This window comes from Lepidochelys olivacea, assembly GCF_965140295.1.
Source record: "Lepidochelys olivacea isolate rLepOli2 genome assembly, chromosome: 2".
Lineage (NCBI taxonomy): Eukaryota > Metazoa > Chordata > Testudines > Cheloniidae > Lepidochelys > Lepidochelys olivacea.
This window is the reverse complement of record NC_140412.1, coordinates 253,846,347-253,870,668: the sequence shown is the minus strand read 5'-3', so window position 1 is coordinate 253,870,668 and position 24,322 is coordinate 253,846,347. Positions and strand designations below refer to the sequence as shown.

General features: G+C 41.5%; 1 protein-coding gene across 6 annotated transcripts in view; it reads left to right on the top strand.

The window, feature by feature from the left end:
* Window positions 1-24,322, top strand: part of DPP6 (dipeptidyl peptidase like 6) — a 787,036-nt gene that overhangs the window by 190,456 nt on the left and 572,258 nt on the right. Inside the window, exon 1 of one of the 6 annotated variants that reach the window (XM_084618424.1) lies at window positions 7,047-7,251. The exons of 4 other annotated variants lie outside the window; for them this stretch is intronic. In XM_084618424.1, coding sequence (XP_084474550.1) covers window positions 7,054-7,251 — 198 coding nt within the window. In that variant the 5' untranslated portion in view covers window positions 7,047-7,053. Of the gene's footprint in view, window positions 1-7,046; window positions 7,252-24,322 lie in introns of those variants that run through there. One more of the 6 variants, XM_084618429.1, reaches the window with a different exon arrangement.

Sequence of the window (24,322 nt, the reverse complement as noted above, 5' to 3'; positions counted from 1 at the left end):
AGGAATTTAAAGATGTATGGGCTGGATGAATGGACTATAAGGTGGATAGAAAGCTGGCTAGATCGTCGGGCTCAATGGGTAGTGATCAATGGCTCCATGTCTAGTTGGCAGCTGGTATCAAGTGGAGTGCCCCAAGGATCAGTCTTGGGGCTGATTTTGTTCAATATCTTCATTAATGATCTGGAGGATGGTGTGGATTGCACCCTCAGCAAGTTTGCAGATGACACTAAACTGGGAGGAGAGGTAGATACGCTGGAGGGGAGGGATAGGATACAGAGGGACCTAGACAAATTAGAGGATTGGGCCAAAAGAAATCTGATGAGGTTCAACAAGGACAAGTGCAGAGTCCTGCACTTAGAATGGAAGAATCCCATGCACCCCTACAGACTAGGGACTGAATGGCTTGGCAGCAGTTCTGCAGAAAAGGACCTAGGGGCTACAGCGGACGAGAAGCTGGATATGAGTCAACGGTGTGCCATTGTTGCCAAGAAGGCCAATGGCATTTTGGAATATAAGTAGGGGCATTGCCAGCAGATTGAGGGACGTGATCGTTCCCCTCTATTCGACATTGGTGAGGCCTCATCTGGAGTACTGTGTCCAGTTTGGGGCCCCACACTTCAAGAAGGATGTGGAAAAATTGGAAAACATCCAGCAGAGGGCAACAAAAATGATTAGGGGACTGGAACACATGACTTATGAGGAGAGGCTGAGGGAACTGGGATTGTTTAGTCTGCAGAAGAAAAGAGTGAGGGGGCATTTGATAGCTGCTTTCAACTACCTGAAAGGGGATTCCAAAGAGGATGGCTCTAGACTGTTGTCAGTGGTAGTAGATGACAGAACAAGGAGTAATGGTCTCAAGTTGCAGTGGGGGAGGTTTAGGTTGGATATTAGGAAAAACTTTTTCACTAGGAGGGTGGTGAAACACTGGAATGGGTTACCTAGGGAGGAGGTGGAATCTCCTTCCTCAGAGGTTTTTAAGGTCAGGCTTGACAAAGCCCTGGCTGGGATGATTTAGTTGGGGATTGGTCCTGCTTTTGAGCAGGGGGTTGGACTAGATGACCTCCTGAGGTCCCTTCCAACCCTGATATGCTCTGATTCTCTGATTCTATGTCCCCTTTAGTCTTCTCTTTCTAAGATGAACAGTCCCAATTTTTTTAGTCTCTCCTTGTATGGAAGCTGTTCTACACCCCTAATAATTTTTGTTGCCCTTCTTTGTACCTTTTCCAGTTCTAATATATCTTTTTAGATGGAGTGACCAGAACTGCAGGCAGTATTCAAGGTGTGGGCTTACCATGGCTTTATATAGTGGCATTATGATATTTTTCTGTCTTAAAATATATTATTTTCCTATTGGTTCCTAACACTGTTGCTTTTTTTTTTTTTGACTGCTGCTGCACTTTGAGCAGGTGTTTTCAGAGTACTATCCATTGTGACTCCACAGTCTCTTTCTTGAGTGATAACTGTTAATTTAGACCCCATCATTTTGTATGTACAGTTGGGATTAAATTTTCCAATGTGCATTACTTTGCACTTATCAACATTGAATTTCATCTGCTATTTTGTTGCCCAGTCACCCAGTTTGTGAGAGCCGTTTGTAACTCTTCTCAGTCAGTTTTGGACTTAACTATATTGAGTAATTTTGTATTGACTGCAAACTTTGCTATCTCACTATTTACACCCTTTTCCAGATAATTGATGAATATGTTGAACAGCACAAATCCCAGTACAGATCCTTTCGAGGACCCTACTATCTACCTTTCTTCACTATAAAAACTGACCATTTATTCCTAATCTTTGTTTCCTATCTTTTTAACCAGTTACTGATCCATGAGAAGACAGTCACTCTTATTCCATGACTGCTTACTTTGCTTAAGAGTCTTTGGTGTGGGACTTGGTCAAAGGCTTTCCGACAGTCCAAGTACACTATGTCACCTGGATCACCTTGTCCACATGTTTGTTGACTCCCTCAAAGAAATCTAATGGACTGGTGAGGCATGATTTCCCTTTACAAATGCCATGTTGACTTTTCCCCAACAAATTTTGTTTGACTATGTGTCTGATTATTCTGTTCTTTACTATAGTTTCAACCAATTTGCCTGCTATGGAAGTTAGGCTTGCTGGCCTGTAATTGCCAGGATCACCTCTGCAACCTTTTAAAAAAATCGGCATTACGTTAATTACCCTCCAGTCATCTGGTACAGAGGCTGATTTAAGTGATAAGTTACATTTCACAGTTAGTAGTTCTGCAATTTCATATCTGAGTTCCTCTGGAACCATCTGGTTCTGGTGGCTTATTACTGTTTAATTCATCAATTTGTTCCAAAACCACCTCTATTGATTCCTCAATCTGGGACAGTTCCTGAGATTTGTCACCTACAAAAAATAGCTCAGTGTGGGAATATACCTCACATCCTCTGCCGTGAAGACCAATGCAAACAATTAGTTTAGTTTCTCTGCAAAGGTCTAGTCTTCCTGGGGTGCTCCTTTAGCACATCGATCATCCAGTGGCCTCACTGATTGTTTTGCCAGCTTCCTGCTTCTGATATACTTAAATTTTTTTGTTGTTGTTTAGTTTTTGCGTCTTTTCCTAGTTGCTCTTCAAATTCTTTTTAGGCCTACTTATTTGTATTTTTACACTCGACTTGCCAGTGTTTAGGCTCCTTTCTATTTTCCTCACTAGGATTTGACTTCCAATTTTTAAAGGAAGTCTTTTTGTCTCTAACCTCCTCTTTTACTTGGTTGATTAGCAACGGTGGCATTTTTTTGGTCCTCTTACTGTTTTTGTTTTTTGTTTTAATTTGGGGGATACATTTAGAGTTTATTATGTTTTTAAATAGTTTCCATTCAGTTTGCATGCTTTTCACTTCTGTGTCTGTCCTTTTAATTTCCACTTAACTATCTTCCTCATTTTTGCGTAGTTCCCCTTTTTTTAAGTTAAATGCTACAGTGGTGGGTATTTTCCCGTGTGCAAGAACGTTAAATTTAGTTACATTCTGATTGTTATCACTGAGAGATTCAGCTGTATTCTCCTCTTAGATCAGATCATTTGCTTCACTTAGGAATAAATCAAGAATTGCCTATCCCCTTGTAGCTTTTAAAATGTCATTAAAAACATAATATATTTTCTCTGAAGTAGCAATTCTGTTTGTTAAAATAATATATTTATATGGAAGGAAATGTTACTAGTTAGGAATTTGTATTATGTGTGTACAATATTGTATCCTAAACTAGACAACCAGGAGGTTTTGGGAGGAATCATATTTGTTTTTAAGGGTCTTATTCTTGTCTTCAGTTATGTTCCCAGGATGTTTGGGAAAGATAGGATTTTTTAAGAGGGAGATTAATTTAATTAAATACCTCAGATCTCAGTGTTTGTATTTTTGGAAGCATTTATGTTTGACTTCTAAATTTATTTCACAATACAAATTACTTTCTTTACCAAAAATAACACCCCAAGCTGACTTGCTCTTTTTCTGCAATGAAACCACATTTGTGCAATGTCTGTACAGGAGTTATTTATTGCCACTTGGATGTTACATTTCAAACACTGGCGCTTTTTCCTTTTTGGGGGGAGGATCTATCCTGTTGTCTATGCCATCATGGTGCATATGTATTATGATGCACTGTTTCATTACAGAACCACATACACAGAGCAACGTCATTCAGTGCACAGATGGACAGAGTGAATGAGGCACAGAATTAAAAGAAGAAAAGTGGAACACTCAGTTTCAGACATTGAATTGGGACTCTGCAGTGCTGGGCTCTGTCCCTGGCTTTTCAACATGGACAAGATATCATAATTAGGCTTGGTAGAGTTCAGTTTTTAGTTTTTTAATAATTGTGATGGATAATATTGATGTTTATTTTTAAGCATTTTTATATTTTTTGTCCATATAAATGTTCACAGTAGGAACACTTCTAGGGGGTGAGTCAGACAATATGGGAGGTCAGACAACAATTATTTAATGATGATAGATATTGAGATTCAAAAAGTTAAAGCTTTATAAACATTAACCACAAATGGTCAACATCACATGTCAAAATATATCAAATAAATATCCATAAATTAAACTCTAATAAGTTTGCAAGCTGCATTTTTTCCTTACTTTGCCTATCTGTAAATTTCAATTAATATTTATGAAAATATTTTTGTTTGTTTTTGTGTTTACAGTGAAATCAATGTTTACTGAAATTTACTGATAAAATCTAATCCTTCCAAGCCTAATCATAATGTATATGCACAAGGAAGCTTAAATTAGGTTGCGTGGTCAATTTAGATCAGAACCCTGAGACTTCTTGTGAACAGGCAGACTTCCCAGCCCTCATAGAGCCCCATTGAAGATAGTGGGGTTCCACATGGGGACAGAAATTCACCTGCACACAAGAAGTTGCAGGATCAGGGCCGTAATTCTGCTATTTCCTAACTTTTGAGTACCTGACTTTGCAATCTGAATGCTCTTTTAATGTAGTGTTTTGTATCTAGATATATATACATTACCATATACGCTGTATGTGTGGGTATAGTCCAAATTTGAATACATGAAATCTCAGTTGTCAAGAATTTAAAAAATACTTGAAAGCTATTGAAATTATATGGGCTGCTCAGGGATCTTAATCTTTCCCTTTTAAACTGTGAATTAGACCAGAGATGTTTTCTTTTTTCTGTGTCATCAGTTATTTTTCTCACTTTTATACAGTCATTCATGGTTTCTGTGCTATTTTTGCCTTTTTATTGATGCCTTTGATGCTTCCTTTATACCCATCTTGTTTTTTTAAAAAAAAAACAAAACTATTTTTCCTTTTAGTTTGGTTCTTGTTGTTACCCTTTTTTGTTGCTGTTTGTTGCTAATAGTTCCAATTAGTCATAAGATCCCAGGAGAATTCACTGACTTGTTCATGCAATTTTCCTGTGATCATGATGAGATTTAAATGAGGAAACTGACAAGGACTCTGGACTAATGTTCAGCTCACTGGTGACAGAACCATGAAGCAATCAGATGGACCGCTGACCTATGGAAAGTTGCGTTGGTAGAATGCATACCAAGACCTTTACTTCTAAGAGTCATGAGTTCACCTTCTAATTTTAATTAAATGTCAGGATCTAAGTTCTGAAGATCAAAATGATTATTTCTTTCTTTCAAGTGCAGTCAGGAAGGAAGCACTGCATGTGTTTTTTCCGATCCTGATGAGATAAGGGTTCCTTTTCATCTAAATGTTATGACTTTCCATCCCTGACTTTGAAGACATAAAAAAATAATGCATGAAAATTGTTTGGGTATAAAGTGATGTATGATCAGACTGGTGTTTTAATAGAAGAAAAGCAGGTTAATTGCACAACTGCTTAATTTTTTCTTCAAACTATAGGGTTTAAATTGTTTAAAAAGATATATGGATGATGAGGTTATTTTTGTAATCAAACTAAAAGTTTCAATAAGATCCAAGGGTTTAAAAAATTAATGATTTCTCCATGTGCTTCATTCCCTAAACTATAACCGAGGGAAAGGATTTTCTAAACAGCTTGAGGGATCTGTATGTAGGAATGGACAGGTATGGCGTATGTTGGGTGTTGCTGGTCTAAAAGGGGGTAATTCCCATAGTGGTTGGTTAACTTGGGTATCAAAGGGACGAAGAAGACTTCTGCTAGAGGAAGGGAAGGAGATTGCAACTCTGACTCCTTTTCTCTCTCCTTGGCCTCCGACTTTAAAACCTAAGCATCTGTTGCTATGGAAACCCAGGAGCCTGATGCTCAGAGAAGAGGCATTGCAACCCTCTCTGCCGAAGTATTCACACTGGACACCAATTGCAGACCCCCCCCCCCCCCGTGCCCACTCTAATCGTGTGCACATTTTCTCCTCCATTAGCTGTAGAAGTGCATTAATTAGTGGTCCCATTTAGCCTTGAAATTAACACCGCACAAAGCGCAGGTCGTTTTGTTTTGCCCTGTAACTGAAGAGAGGTGAGGGTGATGACAGAGAGGACCCCCTCCCCCGCAGTCTTCTTCGTCCCCCAGCCCAAACAGCTTTTGATCCGACAGTTCCCATTTGTTTATCGCCGGCTGCTCCGGCGCGGAGCACAGTTCGGGTGGATTTCCACAGAGGGGCGCTGAAGCACGTTTTAATGCAGCAAAATGAATTAATACAAAGATAGTAGGAGGCACAATATACTGGATTTAATAAAATAGAATAAATCGTGAAGAGCGTGGGGGTGGGGGCTGGAAAGCTTCCTCCCCTCCCCCCAGCTAGTTTCAGAGGGATCGTATTCGCTGCTCATTGCCTGGAGCCAGAAATCAAAGCGCACAGAAACTGGGGAAGCAGCTTGGACGCCGGCTCGGCAGCCAGTGGCATCAGGCGACGCTTTCGTCCTCTCTCCCCTTCTGCTTTTTTTTTTCTTTCTTTCCCCTGGGAGTTTGCTGTGAGCCGAGCTAGGTTTTCAGGCATAGAAACTTCCCTGCTCCCGGCCGCTGGGTCCTGTCTCCCGGGCTGCGATCCGGTGTCTGTTGCTCCTTTTCAAGTTTCTTCCCGAAAAGCCACAGGGAGAGAGAGCTGGAGAGGAGCCCGCCCTCCCTGCCCAGAAGTGCAACGTGTTTTGAATGAGGCTTCCCAGTTTGCAGCCTGCTCCGCTCGGTGGCTCTCCTGGAATGCGACCTCGGAGACGCCGGCCCATCCCGGGGAGGCACTGACAGCTGCGATCCGTCCGTCCCCCCCAGACAGCCCCCCCCCCAACCCCATTTAATACCGATCCTCTCCGGCGCCATTCGCTGGGGTTCGGCGTGTCTGGGTGGCTTGCAACCTTGGCTGGTGCAACATCCCCGGGGCCTGTTCTTTGTTTTTGTTTTTGGTAATTCCCCCGTTTCCCCCCCCCCCCCAATGCTGCTGTTGAAGCAAGGGAGAGAAATAAATATGCTGTCTCCCTCCTCGCTCTGCCCTGCACCCCAGCTCCACTGATGTGCTACGGAGAAGAGCTCACTTGCGTGTAGCATGCTGTAACCCCCGCACACCCACCCACCCCCAAAAAGCGCCTCTCGTGCCCCCCCCCCCCCCCGCGATTGACTTCATGGCTTCGCTGTACCAGCGATTCGGTGGGAAGATCAACACCTCCCGATCTTTCCCGGCGCCACCCGAGGCGAGTCACCTTCTGGGGGCTCAGTGCACCGAGGAGAACAGCGCTGCCGGCCCGCCCGCCCGCCAGCTGCAGCCGGAGAGCCGAGCCCGGTTCCAGTACCAGGCCCGGAGTGACGCCGAGGAGGAAGATGTAAGCCCCCAGCCTGGTTTGGGTTTTGCTCTGTTTGTCCGAGTGTCTCGCGTGTGTGTCTGTGTGTCCGGAGGTCGCTTGGCTGCCTTCTCTCTCCCTGTCTTGATCTGCGCCCCGCTTCCCCGGCAAAGGCCAGCGAGGGTACTTTATTCCTGGCCATGTAAACAAGTCCCCAAACCCCCTCGGCTCCCGCTCTCCTGGGCTGTCTGGGAATGAGCCGGGTGGGGAAGGTCGGGCTGCTGTGCAGTGTGCATGGTTTGGGTGCTTTTGGAAACCGCCCGTGTAAACTGCCTCCGTGCCCCTCGGAGTGTGGCTAGAAGTTTTTGCCTGGGGCAGAACCAGAAGGCTTCGCCTTGCCCCCTTCTTGTCCTTCCTGCCCGGCTCCAGAGCCCTGCCGGGGAGAACTTCGCACCCGACGCGGCCATTTTTGTTTTGTTTTGGTTTTGCTCGAAACTCCTGGTTAATGACCCAACGTGATGAGACGCGAGCCCCCGGAAGGTGCTGGATGCAAACTTCTCTCCCGGCACGTTCCCACCCGCCGCTGCCGCGGGGAGTAGCGATTTCAAAGGGGGGCATTTGCATATTGCCTTAGTAACAAATGACTCATCCTGGCCACTGGCTTGCTGCTGGGACTCCTGGATGGAAAGAATTAAATCACCTTGGATCGATTGTTCCTAGTTTTTTCTTGGGGGGAGATTTAGAAAGAAGAGGGCCCCGGAAGAAGGTCCAAACAATCAATCCATCAGTTTCCCATCACTATTTCAGACTGGCGTGCTATTATGTTTGTAAAGGGATTTCTCTGTGTGTGCGTGTGTGTAAACGGCAAGGGGGAAAGTCGCTGCAATTTGGAATAATATTCCTATCTATTAAAATATTTATTTTCCCTAAAGGTAGGTTTGGAGCTGTGATCAGTGTTAATTATAGAAACCACTGATAATGATCCCTTATAAGTACCGACTGAGAGCGTAGTTTTATGTCTGAATCCCTGAGATCCCTGTTGAGAGGGGGACTGCAGCGAAGGGAGTTGTGGGATTTTGGTTTTGCTCTCCCCCTCCCCCCACATGAAAACTTTTTGTAGTTGTAGCAGGTAAAGCGGATTAAGTTTTTCTAGCAGAGAGGAAAGTTGGCCTCAAATCCTCTGGCAGGATTTCCATTCTGTTCATTCCAAGGGCCAATAGGTCGCTGGAGATGAGTTTACTTTTTTCGGTGGCTGGTGAAATCCTCACTAGCATCCTAAACACGACACACAGTTCCCGGGGGTGGCGGGACGCCTAACGTAAGGTCACGCGCACAAACTAAAAACACCGGAGACTTTTTTTTTAAGTGTTGATTTAAAAACTTTTCATTCTGAAACTCTTATCTCCTGCGATGTGACCCTGGAGCGGAAATGTGCCGAAACTTCAGCTCATTGGCCTCTAGGTGTCGCTACGAGAAAGCGAAGTTGCTGCTTTGGTATTGGTCTCCGGAATATCTTTCTCCCCTGGATTTTTTTTTTTTTTAATTTAGCTTGGAGCGTATCTTTGTGGGTTTTCAATACGACAGATGTCTGGAACGGGTTGATCATCAAAAGCTTTGAGCCAAGAAACAAAGGGAATTTAACATGTGCAGATGATTTCTGCTGACATGGCTCTAAACAAACCAAACAAACCCTCTTTCCCAAAGTTAAGCTCATCAGTGAAGTGATCTGTACGACAAAAATCTGTATTGCAAAGGCCTTCAAGCGGGGGGCAAGTAAAGGTGATGTATGTACGCAAACAGTTCAGATTAATTCCAAAACCCAGGCTGCTAGACTGCAAGGGGATTTATTTTATTTTATGTATTTAGAAAAAGAACTTTGCCCTTGACTGCGAGAGCTAAGTGTATGTACCATGTCAGGGAGTTAGAGCTTGGGAACTGCAATGCAAATGTAATTGATTCATAAGCTTCACATACGTTTCCCTAAAGAATCATTTCAGCAGTTAAAGTTAAGATGTAACCGGAAAGGAAGTAATGAAATTTGCCTTTAGAGTGACTATTGTAGAAATATTCAATGAATGTTTCTGACTCAGGTTGGGCTAGGAATTCCAAATAGTTGAGGTAATAACCCTTGGTTTGTTTAGATCTGTGCAGTAAATCGGCCTTAATTTTTGGAAACTAGTTGTGCTAAGGGAAAGAATAATAAGACACCTCTAAGGTGGTAAAATTTAATTTTGAAAATATATTTTTTCCAAGAAGCAGAGGCACAAATTATGCTATACCCCCCCTCCGCCCCACACACTCACACCCACGTTTCCCCATTAGCTCCGGAGAGCTGTGACTTTGGGAGCTGTCCCAGGTGCTGACGTGATTCAGCTCTGCCAGGGAATAAGTACTCTCGCTTTGCACTGGGCAACTCAAACGGAAACTGGTGGCTTTATTGCTCTGTTGTGCCTTGTTGTCAGTCTGTGAAGTGTGCTCAGATATACACCAGACGGATTTCTGACCTTGGCCAGTAAACAGAAACAGAACGATTCTCCCCCTCCCCCCCGCCTTTTGCAACTGAACTGGCTGCTGAATATCTGGATGACAGCGACAATAAGGCTTTCTCAGGACAAATTAATGCAGCTTTTGGCATAAAGTCCCTGAGGGGAAAACAAAATTTGAGGCAAGCACAAGGACAAAACTGGGTGCATGAAGTGCAATGGTTGTGTGATTTGGTGATATATATGTGCAGAATCCACTGACACTGAAGAGAGAGAATACTGACTGCTGGCAGTTCTACTGAATTGTAGTGGTATATGATATTGCTATTTGTAATTAGGGGGAGCCTGCCCGTTATTGACTGCTAAACCCCTTTTGAGAGAATTAAATCTCTGATGTAAATTTCACAGTGAGACTGAAACTGAAGGTTCAAGATATTTTTCCCAGTAGAGGATTTTTTTTCTTTTCCAATTTCAAATTAACAGTTTCTAAGTCAGAGGTAGGAAATACAAAAATAGTTTTTGTGTGTGTATGGGGGGGGGGTAATACTTCAACTAAAAATGTAGCTAAGATTTCTTTTTAAAAACCACTAAATTGTTTTATAATGTGCTTAATAATCAGGCAGACTGAGAGTTTTTGAAAAGGCTAATGATCATGATCATAAGGTTTTTATACCTTAAAGATATTTATTCTGCATTCTATATCATTAATTGGTTTTATGGGTCAATTATTTTCAAGTATTTCTTAAGTATCAATACATTCCCCAGTGCTATACAAGACAGATGAAGACGGGTCTGGCCTTTCCAACCCATGCTGATGTTTATATGCAATATTTCCCCTTTCCTATGTATTACTTTCAGTACTAGAGGAAACTTACATGTAATTAAAATAAGAAACAAAAACCTGTATTGAAGTAATGCAAAGAGTCTGATTTGTACCCCCACAATTAAAAATGAGGAAATTTCAGAGTTAAGATTGAAACTCCTCATCCCACCATGAAGTAGCTGGTGAGAGCGAGGTGAGTTTCATCATGGAATTTGAACTTTTATAAATGAGATAACACAGTTGTCTGGATGCAATTGGTATTTTGGCATCTAAACTTCACAGTAGTTAATTCTGGTTGTTGGTTCTGCATACCAAAAAGAAACAAACATGTTCAGTGATTTGGGGCATCCTGAGAACTTGTGTAAATATTGATAAGTTTATGACATTTGTTCTTGATTTTGTTATACTTCTGTATCATCCTAAACTGCATCCTTGATTCAGTTCTCTTTGCACAAATCAATCTCCCATTGGTTTCAGTGGAAGTACTGAATTGACCAGTTATTAAAACTGTAAAAATGAGTGGTCATGTAAACATAACCCAGATGACATAATAGTTTTGCTATTAATGTGCCTTTTCAGATTAATTTATTGGGATATGGTACAGTACCTTTGAAGAATGTAATCAAAGTCCAGTAATAGCAGAGTATTAATTTATGTTCTGGCAATGTAATCACCGTTTTTCCCTCTATGAGATTCATGTTTTGTATATTATCATGTAAACAGGAAATCTTTCTAGATGCTGGCTTTAGCTTTTTTCCCCCACATAAAGTAGAGCTTTTTCATTTTTCCTAAGCTTACTTTTCTTTGGAGTTATAGTGATTAATGAGTTTAATTTTTGCAGGCAACTGCCAGGAGGTGCTGAGTAAGATATACATGCTGATTGTGTATAACCCTGTTCCTTTTAATTACTGTGATGATAGCAATGCATTAATCAAGTGCATAAGAAATTGAGCACTTCTCTGTAATACAGAATATTGATCTATTTCATAATGCATTGACTATTAAAATGATAACCACAGTAATCCTTTTAAAATTAAATTCCTGATGATAAATGAAGTGTTAAAGCTTTCTACTGAAGTATCATATATAGATTTTCTGTATAAAGAGCCAAATGCTGCATTCCTTTTTCATTTATTCTTCAGGTAAAACTCCTATTTTTGCCTGAGTAAAGGATTGGACCAAAATAAAGTAGCTCTAATTTTTACTTTGAAATCTGGAATACTTTTCATTCAATTGTATATTGAATATTTGCCTAGTTGTATAAATTTATGCTAATTTTTAAAAGAAGAAACTTAGCTATATTGTAGTTTTATAATTTTCAATAGTGATAATTCAAACTGAGTCTATTTTATAGAAGTTATCATTTCAGTTTTAAGTAGTAATTCTAGAAGATAAAAAGATGTGATTGCTGGTTTGAGAAGTAAATCAAAGGTTACATGTTTCATTATTGTTCAGCTTGTTTGAACAATATTACAAATATTACAGCCCCTGAAAATATTTGACATTTAATATGTAAGATTTGCTAACACCTGCAATAAAAGTATTATTTTTCAATCCATTATTTTACTGTTGGATAAGCTATTGCTTCCCAGAAGAGTGTGTCCAGGTCAGTCTTATATAAAGGGTTAGGCAAGAGCTGCAGAACAACTTAAATGTCAGAAATTCCCAAACAGATGATTTTTTTTAATTGTATATATTTTGGAGTGGTCATTAATCAGTATATAGTGAAGTAGTCCATATGGCTACCAAAAATCTCTGTATAGATCAGATCAACAGTTTTCTTTCTGCAGTATTTGATGCCTTCTAATGGTCTCGCCTGCAGCCTATTCTTGGTAGGCTCTAGGATGTTGGATGCAGTTATCCTGCTCTCTGTATGCGACTGAGGCCACTAATTTCAGTGGAAGCAGGATTAGGTCCCTATTGATTCGTTCAGCCCATCTCTTTAAATTAATAAAAATGCAGTTTAGTTCTATGAAGAGTAATAATTATGCATTCATAAAGTTAATCTTCTCTCTGATTTGTCTGAATGCAAGTTAATTATATATTTCATTATGTAACTTAACATTGGATAATTTAAAATTACAGCAATAGGGGCTTTTCATGTATTGCTTAACAGTTGCTATATTTGGAATTCAGTGGCTTCATGATTTTTGTTGCTGGTTTAAAATTAACCTTCCTGTTTTGCAAGCCTTACTAACAGTGATCAGGCCTTTGATGTATTATGCATCTATTAAAAATCTGCTAGGTAGAATATATTTTTAAGACACAAGAATAACTATGCAAAGAAGTTGACTCATCTGTCTTGTGGTAGTGAAATGCACAGTAACTTGAATCTCATCGAGTTAGAGTACTCAGCTCAGGTCCTTCCTCCTGAGCTTGCAGGGGCTGGGAGGAATGGGAAGAGAAGGTACAGAGTCCCAAGAGGGAGTACTTTGTATTGCTTTTAAAGGAACTTTCCAGCAGACTAAAAGAAAGAGGCTGGTGGGCTCCAGATGAAGCTGTATAGAGCTCTCCATTATCATGGCTTCAGTGAATGGCAAGAAATGGGGGAGAGAAGGGTGGATTCTCAGAGCTCCAAGAAAGGCTTCGAAAACTCCCCTGGAGCACTAAAGAAAGACAATCTGCAGGAGTAGAATCATTCGTATAAATGTCCTTTAAGGGCTCGATTCTACAGTCTGCATTCTAGCAAAGATCCCCTTCAAGCCCAGTGATTTCAAGTTGCTTTTACAGGGAGTTTTTACCTAAGTAAGTAAGGCCTGCAGGATGTGACTGGCAGAGTGCAGTTTGAAGTATGGATTTTCACACTGTGACCAAGGGGTGGCAGCATCTCTTATTTAGTATTTTGCCATAGATCACTTAACATAGCAGTTTTTTGTAGTAAGTCATGAACTATTTGTTCATATAGCCACTCCTGCATTTAAAGGTTACCTATGTGTTTCTGTTTATTAAGGGCTAGTTTCCCAGATCTGCAGAAGAGGTCTGTGTAGGCTCAAAAGCTTGTCTCTCTTACCAACAGAATTTGGTCCAATAAAATGTATTACCTCACCCACCTTGTCTATTTATTAAGGGTCATTTTTGTTGCTTATGATTTTCTGAAGGTTTTATAATTTCGCCAGAAATTTGGCACGCTCTCTCTGTCAGGGACTAATGGGATTTTCAAAGTTTCTTCAAAAATGGTTTGAGCCATTTTAAAGCATAGTAGGAGTGGGGGAGAAATTCATGCTCTTTGCAAAGAAAAACTGTTTGCTACTTTTTAATAAACATTTCTCACTCTCCAGAGGAAAGTGAATTCAAACTGGAACAGGTACAGAGAAGGGCTACTAGGATGATCCGAGGAATGGAAAACTTGTCTTATGAAAGGAGACTCAGGGAGCTTGGCTTGTTTAGCCTAACTAAAAGAAGGTTGAGGGGAGATATGATTGCTCTCTATAAATATATCAGAGGGATAAATACCAGAGAGGGAGAGGAATTATTTAAACTCAGTACCAATGTGGACACAAGAACAAATGGATATAAACTGGCCACTAGGAAATTTAGATTAGAAATTAGACGAAGGTTTCTAACCATCAGAGCAGTGAAGTTTTGGAATAGCCTTCCGAGGGAAGTAGTGGGGGCAAAAGATCTATCTTGCTTTAAGATTAAACTCGATAAGTTTATGGAGGAGATGGTATGATTGGATAACATGGTTTTGGTAATTAAATATTCATGGTAAATAGGCCCAATGGACTGTGATGGGTTTTTAGATGGGGTAAGATCCAAGTTACCCGGGAAAGAATTTTCTGTAGTATCTGGCTGATGAATCTTGCCCATATGCTCAGGGTTTAGCTGATCGCCATATTTGGGGTCGGGAAGGAATTTTCCTCCAGGGCAGATTGGAAGGCCCTGGAGGTTTTTCGCCTTCCTCTGTAGCATGGGGCACGGGTCACTTGCTGGAGGATTCTCTGCTCCTTGAGGTCTTCAAACTACAATTTGAGGACTTCAATAGCACAGATATAGGTGTGAGGTCTTTTTTAGGAGTGGTGGGTGAAATTCTGTGGCCTGCGTTGTGCAGGAAGTCGGACTAGATGATCATAATGGTCCCTTCTGACCTAAATATCTATGAATCTATGAATCTATGAAAGGGATGGAAACTTTTTATTTGGTAGCGTTATAGGGTAAATTTTCAAAAGCGCGTAAGAGATTTAAGAAACTAAATCCTGTTTTCAAAAGTGAGTTAGGTAGTAAAACTTAGGCTCCCAAGTCATATAGGCATTTTTGAAAATGTTACCCATAGTCCTTAGGTTGTAGATGTGCCAGATATTGGTATAGTGAAAATTGGACTTCCTTTGGCTAAGTTATATGAGTTAAAATGCATTTTGCCTATGTGCACTAGATTATGTTAATAAATCTGACATTCTCCTACTGGTCTATTGGCAGTGTCCATGTGTGTATAAAATGAGCAGAAAAGTCCACAGAATAGTCAGTTTCTCAGGATCCCACTGGAAGTGCACGTGTATGCACCAAGAAATAGAATGGAGTATAAGTGTTAATAGGTACAGAATTGTATAGTACGATCTGGGAAGGTATTCTGGGGAGTGAATGGATTACACTTGTTCTGTGCTTGTTGTGCAGAGGGGATGTCTGTGCGCTGCCCCACTTTGATGCCCATTAAGTGGCTGGGCACATTCTGTCCCCCGTCTCCCAACGTTAAATTTTTTCCATCAGCTTGGAAGCACTTTGCTGCAAGAACTTTTTATTATTTATTTACTTGTATAACGGTAGCCCCTACAGACCCCATTTGAGATTGGGGCACTATTGTGCTGGGTCCCAAAGAGCTTAAAAACTAAATAGAAAAGGCTGACAAAGAGTAGGAGAAAGTAAGTATCATTATCCCCATTTTACAAATAGTGAAACTGAGGCACAAAAGGATTAAATGATTTGCCCCTGGTGAGACAGGAAGTCTTTGGCAGAGCTAGGCACTGAACCCAGATCTCTTGAGATCCCAGTCCAGTGCTGTTCACCACCTGACCTTCCTTCCTCGCTATTTCTTAGCTCTTACTTTGTCTTTTGAGGCTTAAATTTTTTCATAATCCTGCAGAATGCAGAAAAACCCGCACACCCACACCCGCCCCCTCCCCCCACCCCAAAAAAACCTACAGAGAAACCGAATATCACTGGCTTTGGAATATTCTTTTGTCCCTTAAGCTATTTTATTTGTTGGAGGGTTTTGCTGTGAGTGTTTCAGCAGAATTCTTAAACATTCTCTCATGTAACTTGTCCTGTTAGTAGCCCTAGAGCACTTGCTTTTTGTCTTTGCTCAGGCTAAGTGGACAAAAGAAGAACATAAGAATGGCCATACTGGGTCAAACCAAAGGTTCATCTGGCCCGGTATCCTGTCTTCCAACAGTGGCCAATGCCAGGTGCCCCAGAACAGGTAATCATCAAGTGATCCATCCCCTGTCGCCCATTTCCAGCTTCTGGCAAACAGAGGCTAGGGACACCATCCCTGTCCATCCTGGATAATAGACATTGATGGACCTATTCTTCATGAACTTACTTAGTTCTTTTTTGAACCCTGTTAGTGTCTTGGCCTTCACAACATCCTCTGGCAAGGAGTTCCACAGGTTGACTGTGCATTGTGTGAAAAAATACTTCTTTTTGTTTGTTTTAAACCTGTTGCCTATTAATCTCATTTGGTGACCCCTAGTTCTTGTGTTATGAGAAGGAGTAAATAACACTTCCTTGTTTACTTTTTCCACACCAGTCATGATTTTATAGACCTCTATGCTATCTCCCCTTAGTCGTCTCTTTTCCAAGCTCAGAAGTCCCAGTCTTATTAATCTCTCCTCAGATGGCAGTCGTTCCATACCCCTAATAATTTTTGTTGCTCATTTTTGAACCTTTTCCAATTCCAGTATATCTTTTCTGAGATGGGGTGACCACATCTGCATGCAGTATTCAAGATATGGGCGTACCATGGATTTATATAGAGACAATATGATATTTTCTGTCTTATTATCTATCCCTTTCTTAATGATTCCCAACATTCTGTTTGCTTTTTTGACTGCCGCTGCACATTGAGTGGATGTTTTCAGAGAACTATCCACAATGACTCCAAGATCTATTTCTTGAATGGTAACAACCAGTTTAGATCCCATCATTTTATATGTATAGTTGGAATTATGTTTTCCAATGTGTATTACTTTGCATTTATCAACATTGAATTTCATCTGCCATTTTATTGCCCAGTCACCCAGTACTGAGAGATCCTTTTGTAGCTCTTTGCAGTCTGCCTGTGACTTAACAATCTTAAATGTTCAAGATGTCATAAAGAGGATGTATCCTCATGAATATATGTTATATTCTTAGCAGATTTTTATTGAACATGCTCAGAAGTATGTTTTTAATTTCTTTTAACATCTATATTTTTAAATTATTTTCCTCCAAACAAAGCAGACACTAATCAATAGTATTCCTGCTTCTATCAGTTATCTCAAAGCCCTTTAGAAATGCAGATAGACATCATTATATTCATTGTACAGATGGAGAGTCTAAGACAGAGAAAGAGTAAGTGACTTAGCAAGTCAGTGGCAAAGCCTGAATAGACCCATTTCTCCTGACACAGTCTGGTGCCCTGTCTAGTCAACTACAGTACATCATTTGTCATGGCTCAATCAAGAGAAGTGCTGAGAATGCTGGACCCAATCCTGCACAGGGCTTAACCGCATGAATAGCCCCATTGACTCATTGAAACTATTTATGTGCTTAAAATTAAGTACATGCTTAAATGCTTTGCTGCATGCTCAGTGCCTTTCAGGACGGAGCCCTCATTGACTACAGTATTCACATTGCATTTCAAACATTAGGTGATTTTCTGTGGCTGCTTTAAAAAAAAATGGTTAGAATGTTTTTACAAGGAGATGATGTTTAGGTTTTTTCTTGTTTGTCAATAGGAACTAAAAGCATTTTGCTCCAACTTTCCAAGAAAGTTCAGCCCCAGACAGACACGAAACCGTGAACATTGCTTCTCAAAAGCTGAATATTTGGAAATGTAGAAGTATGTGAAATGGGAAGGAGACAGTGGGAAAATGCTTTGCAACCTGAACTCTTGTTATGCTGCAAACATTCATTTGTGGGAGTTTAATACATAAATACATTTGTTATTACTTATTTATTACTAAAATGAGTTCTAACCCCACGACAGCCCATGGAGTTTTGCCCATCTTAATTTAATTGCTATTTATTGCTAAATCTCTCCTAATGTTCTCGTAGCTACAGATTCCATGACAAAATTATTTGTTTTTCTCCTATTTCCATTAGGTACCAGAAAAGAAAGAGGACACTTAGAAGACCAGGCATCTATTAAAGTGCAGATAGGAATGCTGTAGAAAGCCACAATGATATTTCTATAGAACCATAAATGGCCTATAGTGAACCATGTCTCTCCAGTTCTCCTTGTTTTACTGTTTGCTATAGTGAGTACAAAAGCATTATTGATACAGTCCTTCATTGTCTCTCTCTGTTTTATATTAGGTAACACACTATCTATTGCTCAGGCATTTGTAATCCTAGGTACAAAAGGGGCACCTGAAAAGAATTCTAAAGGGTACTATAATGCTTCACAATTATATCTCTAATAATACAGTCTCTGCTGAAACAGCTGTTTCATTCGTCTGCAAACCACAGGGTAAACAATACTTGTCAAAACACATACAGTGATTCACTGCAAACGTTGCAATTAATGAAGACGGACACAGCCATGGTTTAATGCCACAATAACCTGATCCATTTTAGTTACATTATGAAATTCTGCTTTGCCAGGCCTGCTTTATTACCTGTAAGCTAATTTTACTCAAAATACAGATTTAAATTTAAATGTTATAGGTTGTCACTTATAGAGTGACATGTTAAGGAAGGCCGCATGGACTAGTGGATAGAGCCTTGGGCTGGGAGTTGAGGGACCTGAATTCTATTCCTGGCTCTTCCACTGACCTTCTGTGTCACTTTGGGCAGATTACTCCTCTCTTTCTGCCTCATATATTTAGAATGTAAACTCGTTGGGGCTTCCTGTCTGTTTGTATTAGAGAGACAAGGTGGGTGAGGTATTGGACCAGCTTCTGTTGGTGAGAGAGACAAGCTTTCAAGTCACACAGAGCTCTTCTTCAGGTCTGGGAAAGGTCCTCCAAGCCTCATAGCAGCTCGCACCACAGGGCCCAGATCTCAGCTGAGGCCTCTAGGTGGCGCTGCACAATTAAAGAAGTTCTGCCTTTTGACCCAGAAGAGTCTACACTTCAGTGGCATGGTGAAGTAACTCTTGTATATAGAATTATAGCGTGCTTTGGGATGAGAAGGATCCATAGAAATGGAAGATATTGTTCCATTGATATTACTGTGGTCCAGTCACCCATTCTGTACCAAGCAACTCTTGCCAGAGCATCACTAATTCCCAAAATATCTGATTATGCCCTGTTTGTGGTAGGTTAAAGGCCTTTCAGTCATTGCTGCGTGTCACATGCAGTGCCATGAGTGGATAATCACTATAATGCACATGTTCTTCTAGCTAAGGGACACTAATAAGCATCTGTAACTTTGAAAATGTCAGAATGAGCCAAAGTGCAGGCAATTAGATAAGGATAATGTAACAGATAATAAGAATATGCATGATGCGGGATGAGTAGTTATCAGACTATTGTACTTTGGCTGCTAAAGTGCTGTGTGTCATAAAAGCAAGTGGCTTGTTGGCTGGGGAGAACATGCTGCAAGTTGTCAGAGACGGAAACATGAGTTAATGCGGTGTAGTGACAAGATTAACCCTGGTGAGTGTAAACATACATTTCAGGCTGTTGATGGATGGAAGTGTTGTGTGGGTTAAAAGTCATGTGCTTATAACATGAGAAAAGAAATGGGAGCAAATATGGAAGAGATGGCTGGCAGGGTGGGGTCCTTTCTTAGAAGGTGTTTCAGAGATAACTGGCTCTGTGGATGAGGGGAAAGCGGTGGACATGTTGTTCGTTGACTTTAGCAAAGCTTTTGACATGGTCTCCCACAGTATTCTTGCCAGCAAGTTAAAGAAGTATGGGCTGGATGAATGGACTATAAGGTGGATAGAAAGTTGGCTAGATTGTCGGGCTCAACGGGTAGTGATCAATGGCTCCATGTCTAGTTGGCAGCCGGTATCACGTGGAGTGCCCCAAGGTCGGTCCTGGGGCCGGTTTTGTTCAATATCTTCATAAATGATCTGGAGGATGGTGTGGATTGCACCCTCAGCAAGTTTGCAGATAACACTAAACTGGGAGGAGAGGTAGATACGCTGGAGGGTAGGGGTAGGATTCAGAAGGACCTAGACTAATTAGAGGATTGGGCCAAAAGAAATCTGATGAGGTTCAACAAGGACAAGTGCAGAGTCCTGCACTTAGGACGGAAGAATCCCATGCACTGCTACAGACTAGGGACCGAATGGCTCGGCAGCAGTTCTGCAGAAAAGGACCTAGGGGTGACAGTGGACGAGAAGCTGGATATGAGTCAGCAGTGTGCCCTTGTTGCCAAGAAGGCTAAGGGCATTTTGGGCTGTATAAGTAGGGGCATTGCCAGCAGATCGAGGGACGTGATCGTTCCCCTCTATTCAACATTGGTGAGGCCTCATCTGGAGTACTGTGTCCAGTTTGGGGCCCCACACTACAAGAAGGATGTGGAAAAATTGGAAAACATCCAGCAGAGGGCAACAAAAATGATTAGGGGACTGGAACACATGACTTATGAGGAGAGGCTGAGGGAACTGGGATTGTTTAGTCTGCAGAAGAAAAGAGTGAGGGGGCATTTGATAGCTGCTTTCAACTACCTGAAAGGGGATTCCAAAGAGGATGGCTCTAGACTGTTGTCAGTGGTAGTAGATGACAGAACAAGGAGTAATGGTCTCAAGTTGCAGTGGGGGAGGTTTAGGTTGGATATTAGGAAAAACTTTTTCACTAGGAGGGTGGTGAAACACTGGAATGCGTTACCTAGTGAGGTGGTGGAATCTCCTTTCTGAGATATTTTTAAGGTCAGACTTGACAAAGCCCTGGCTGGGATGATTTAGTTGGGGATTGGTCCTGCTTTTGAGTAGGGGGTTGGACTAGATGACCTCCTGAGGTCCCTTCCAACCCTGATATGCTCTGATTCTCTGATTCAGGGGATTCTGGTTTTCAGTTTCTATTGTTGCTTGTTTTCAGTGCTTTTTTTTTTTTTTTTTTTTTTTTTGCTATTTTAGTGCCTTTGTAACATTCCAGAGAACATTTTTCTTTGAACAGTCTCATTCACACCCTTGGTGTGCCCACAGCAAAAAAACAGCCACGTACCATGCCACTGCTGTGTGTGTCCAAGATGAGCACCTCAGGGAATGTCTACACTGCAGTAAAACAGCTGTGGCTGGCCTGTGTCAGCTGAGTTGGGCTGAGACTGTGGGGCTATAAAATTGCAGCGTAGATGTTTGGGCTCAGGGACCCTCGCCCCTCACAGAACCCCAGAGCCCAGTCTCCAGCTTGAGCCCAAATGTCTACACTGAAGTTGTATAGCCCTGAATGGAGTCTAGCAGGCAGCCCGTGCTACAACCTTACTACCTGTCCCTCTCCCCCATGCTTAACCCGATCTAATGTCCATTTGTGGGGGTTGGGCAGGGCCCCCCAGGCCACCCCTTTTTGGGGTAACTTACATCTATACCAACAAGGAGCTGTGCTTGTGTTCCTCAACAGCACTCTGCCCTCTACCTTTACCCATATCCATTTGTGCCTGGGCTCTCCAAATGTGTCCCACAGAGTTCAGGGGAGTGACATGCATGTTGCTTACACATCTCCCTTCTTGCATCTGTCTGGGCAGACTCCCTTACAACTCTGCTAATTTGGGGTGCAAGGAGGGAGCCAAGGCTCAGATCATGTCTCCAGCATAAATACTCACAGAAAACGATTTAAACATTCCCTTCTTGTGATGATTTGAGCATGTGGATTTAAATTCACATTTCCTGAACATTTATAGAATCATAAAAATGTAGGGCTGGAAGGGACTTCAAGAGGTCGTCTAGTTCAGCCCCCTGTGTGGAGGCAGGCCAAGTGTACCTAGGCCATCCATCCCTGCCAGTTGTTTGTACAACCTGTTTTTAAAACCACCAGTGACGGGGATTCCTCACTCTTCCTTGGTAACCTATTCCAGTACTTAACAATCCTTATAGTTGGAAAATTTTTCCTAATATCGAACCTGAATCTCCCTTTCTGCAAACTAAATTGTTTACTTCTTATCCTCAAGCAGAGCTCGGTTGCTCTGAATGTTCCCAGAAAGCGAATTCAAAAACGGTGCAAGCATAGTCTAAATGATTAATTTCACAATCTGAACGAGTGCTTGTGGAAGAGTTAGGAGTGGTTGATTTTTTTACAGTTTAATCAATAGCAAATTATATGCCCCAAAACAAGTTGTTAAAATCTCTCCAGTGAATACAGTGCTGCATAACCCTTTATTACATCCTCCCATGTTGTGGAGCTTGCACCAAGATGAGATTCTGAAGACCTGTGCTTTCAGAAAGATAGTAGAATACTGGTGGATTGGAAAGATATACAAGAAGGCTGCTGTCAGAAGGCTGACTGTGCAATTTAGTATAAAATTTAGGGAGCTGCAGTGTGAATCAGCAGGTTGAGTTTCCCCTAAAATTTCCACAACAGGCTCTTCTTTTGTTAAAGACGGTTTGTGCCACTCCAACCTGAACAAGTATAATTTAATTTGAAAGCAATGTTTTGCATTCCCTTTCACCTGATCTCAGTTGGTGACGAGCCATAAAATTTCTCCTTGGTCTACTGGAGTTCAATAGATGAGAATTTCCTAACTTGGTAAAATGATTAAAAGCACTCCAGATGTATATTATCAGTGAGGCTTCTGAGAAAGAGCTCATTCAGTGGTCTTTAGGAGCCAGGGTAAGAGGCTTTGTGAACACTGATTGAATGGGAGATTGCCAAAGTAATTATTAATAGTAGGGAAGGTTAATAAAATGGAAGGCTTTATGTTAAAATTAAATTCAAGAACAAATAATGGCATATGTGTAAGAGAGAGCTTTTACAGCTTGCTGCAGTGTATTTACATTTGACAAGGCTCAATGCTTTTGGCAATGGTGAGAGGTAAATGTGGCTGCCTCTTTGGCTAGCAAACCTTTCCTGTACCTTCTCATTTCAAACACATTTGAAATCAAGACAGACTGAGAAGATCAGTTTTGGTTTATTTTGTTTTTTAAATACTCAGAACTAAGTCTCAGCTAAGAAACCCAACTTCAGTAGCAAGCCATAGGGTAAACTAAACTGATTACAGTATTCTTACATGAACTGTTCTTGATTGCAAAAAGAAATCATATTAGGATAATCACGCTCTATTCATGGATATTCCATATCCAGAAAAAAAAGGTGAAATTGCAAAACATTTGCTCAGCACTGTTGTCTAGAGGGGCATCTCCCTGCTTCCCTTTTCCCACATATTGGCCAAGATTTTCAAACTGACTAATGACTCTGGATGTCTCAATTTTTAGGAGAGACGCATTAAAAGCCTGACTTCCCAGGGGTCGGGTGCTCAGCACTTTCTGAAAATCGGCCGTCTTTTTGGTGTTTCAAGTTGGGCACCCAAAACCACTAGTCACTACTAGCAGCCCTGGCTGTTGCTTTTAGTGGAATGGATTGCTAAAGGCCTGATCCAAAGCTCACTGAGGTGAGTGGGAATCTTTCCATTGACATCCGTGGGCTTTAGATCAGGCCCCCAATATGTATCTAGCACACTTAGCACTTATAAAGTGCTTTTCATCCGTGTAGCTCAAACAAATTAAGAAAGCTGGATCCTTCCTGAAAATGCTCAAGAGCCTATTCTAACCTCAGTACTCATGTGACCTTCAAGGACGCTCAATGGAATTATGCATGACTTCTGAGAGGCAAGTAAGCTTTCTGTACCTAGAGTAGAGATCATCTTTTAAAAGACAGATAATACAATTTTCTGTAACATAGATTCTTCCCTCGTCTGGAAATTGTGGGAGTGAAGAACGTCTTTCTACCTTTTGGGGGCCCATCTGGAATTAGGCACCTGAACCTTGTCCGGTCCAGGTGGTCTCAACCTTTTTTCTATTGTGATTCCACATTCAGCGTTCTACAGTCATTGCACCAAACATGCATGTGGTGGCAGTTCCATCAGTATTTAACAGCAGGTGGTACAGCCAATGGCTGACGACCCTGCCTCCAACCAGGAAGTGCCAAATAGAGCCAAAGCACAGTTGTAGTTGCAGCTAGCAAGGGATGTTAAGGGTAACAAGAAGGGTTTCTACAGGTATGTTAGCAACAAGAAGAAGGTCAGGGAAAGTGTGGGCCCCTTACTGAATGAGGGAGGCTACCTAGTGATGGAGGATGTGGAAAAAGCTAATGTACTCAATGCTTTTTTTGCCTCTGTCTTCACAAACAAGGTCAGCTCCCAGACTGCTGCACTGGGCCGCATAGCATGGGGAGGAGGTGACCAGCCCTCTGTGGTGAAAGAACAGGTTAAGGACTTTTTGGAAAAGCTGGACATGCACAAGTCCATGGGGCCGGATCTAATGCATCTGAAGGTGCTGAGGGAGTTGGCTGATGTGATTGCAGAGCCATTGGCCATTATTTTTGAAAACTCATGGTGATCGGGGGAGGTCCTGGATTATTGGAAAAAGGCAAATAAAGTGACCATCTTTAAAAAAGGGAAGAAGGAGAATCCGGGGAACTACAAACCAGTCATCCTCACCTCAGTCCCTAGAAAGATCATGGAGCAGGTCCTCAAGGAGTCCATTTTGAAGAACTTGGAGGAGAGGAAG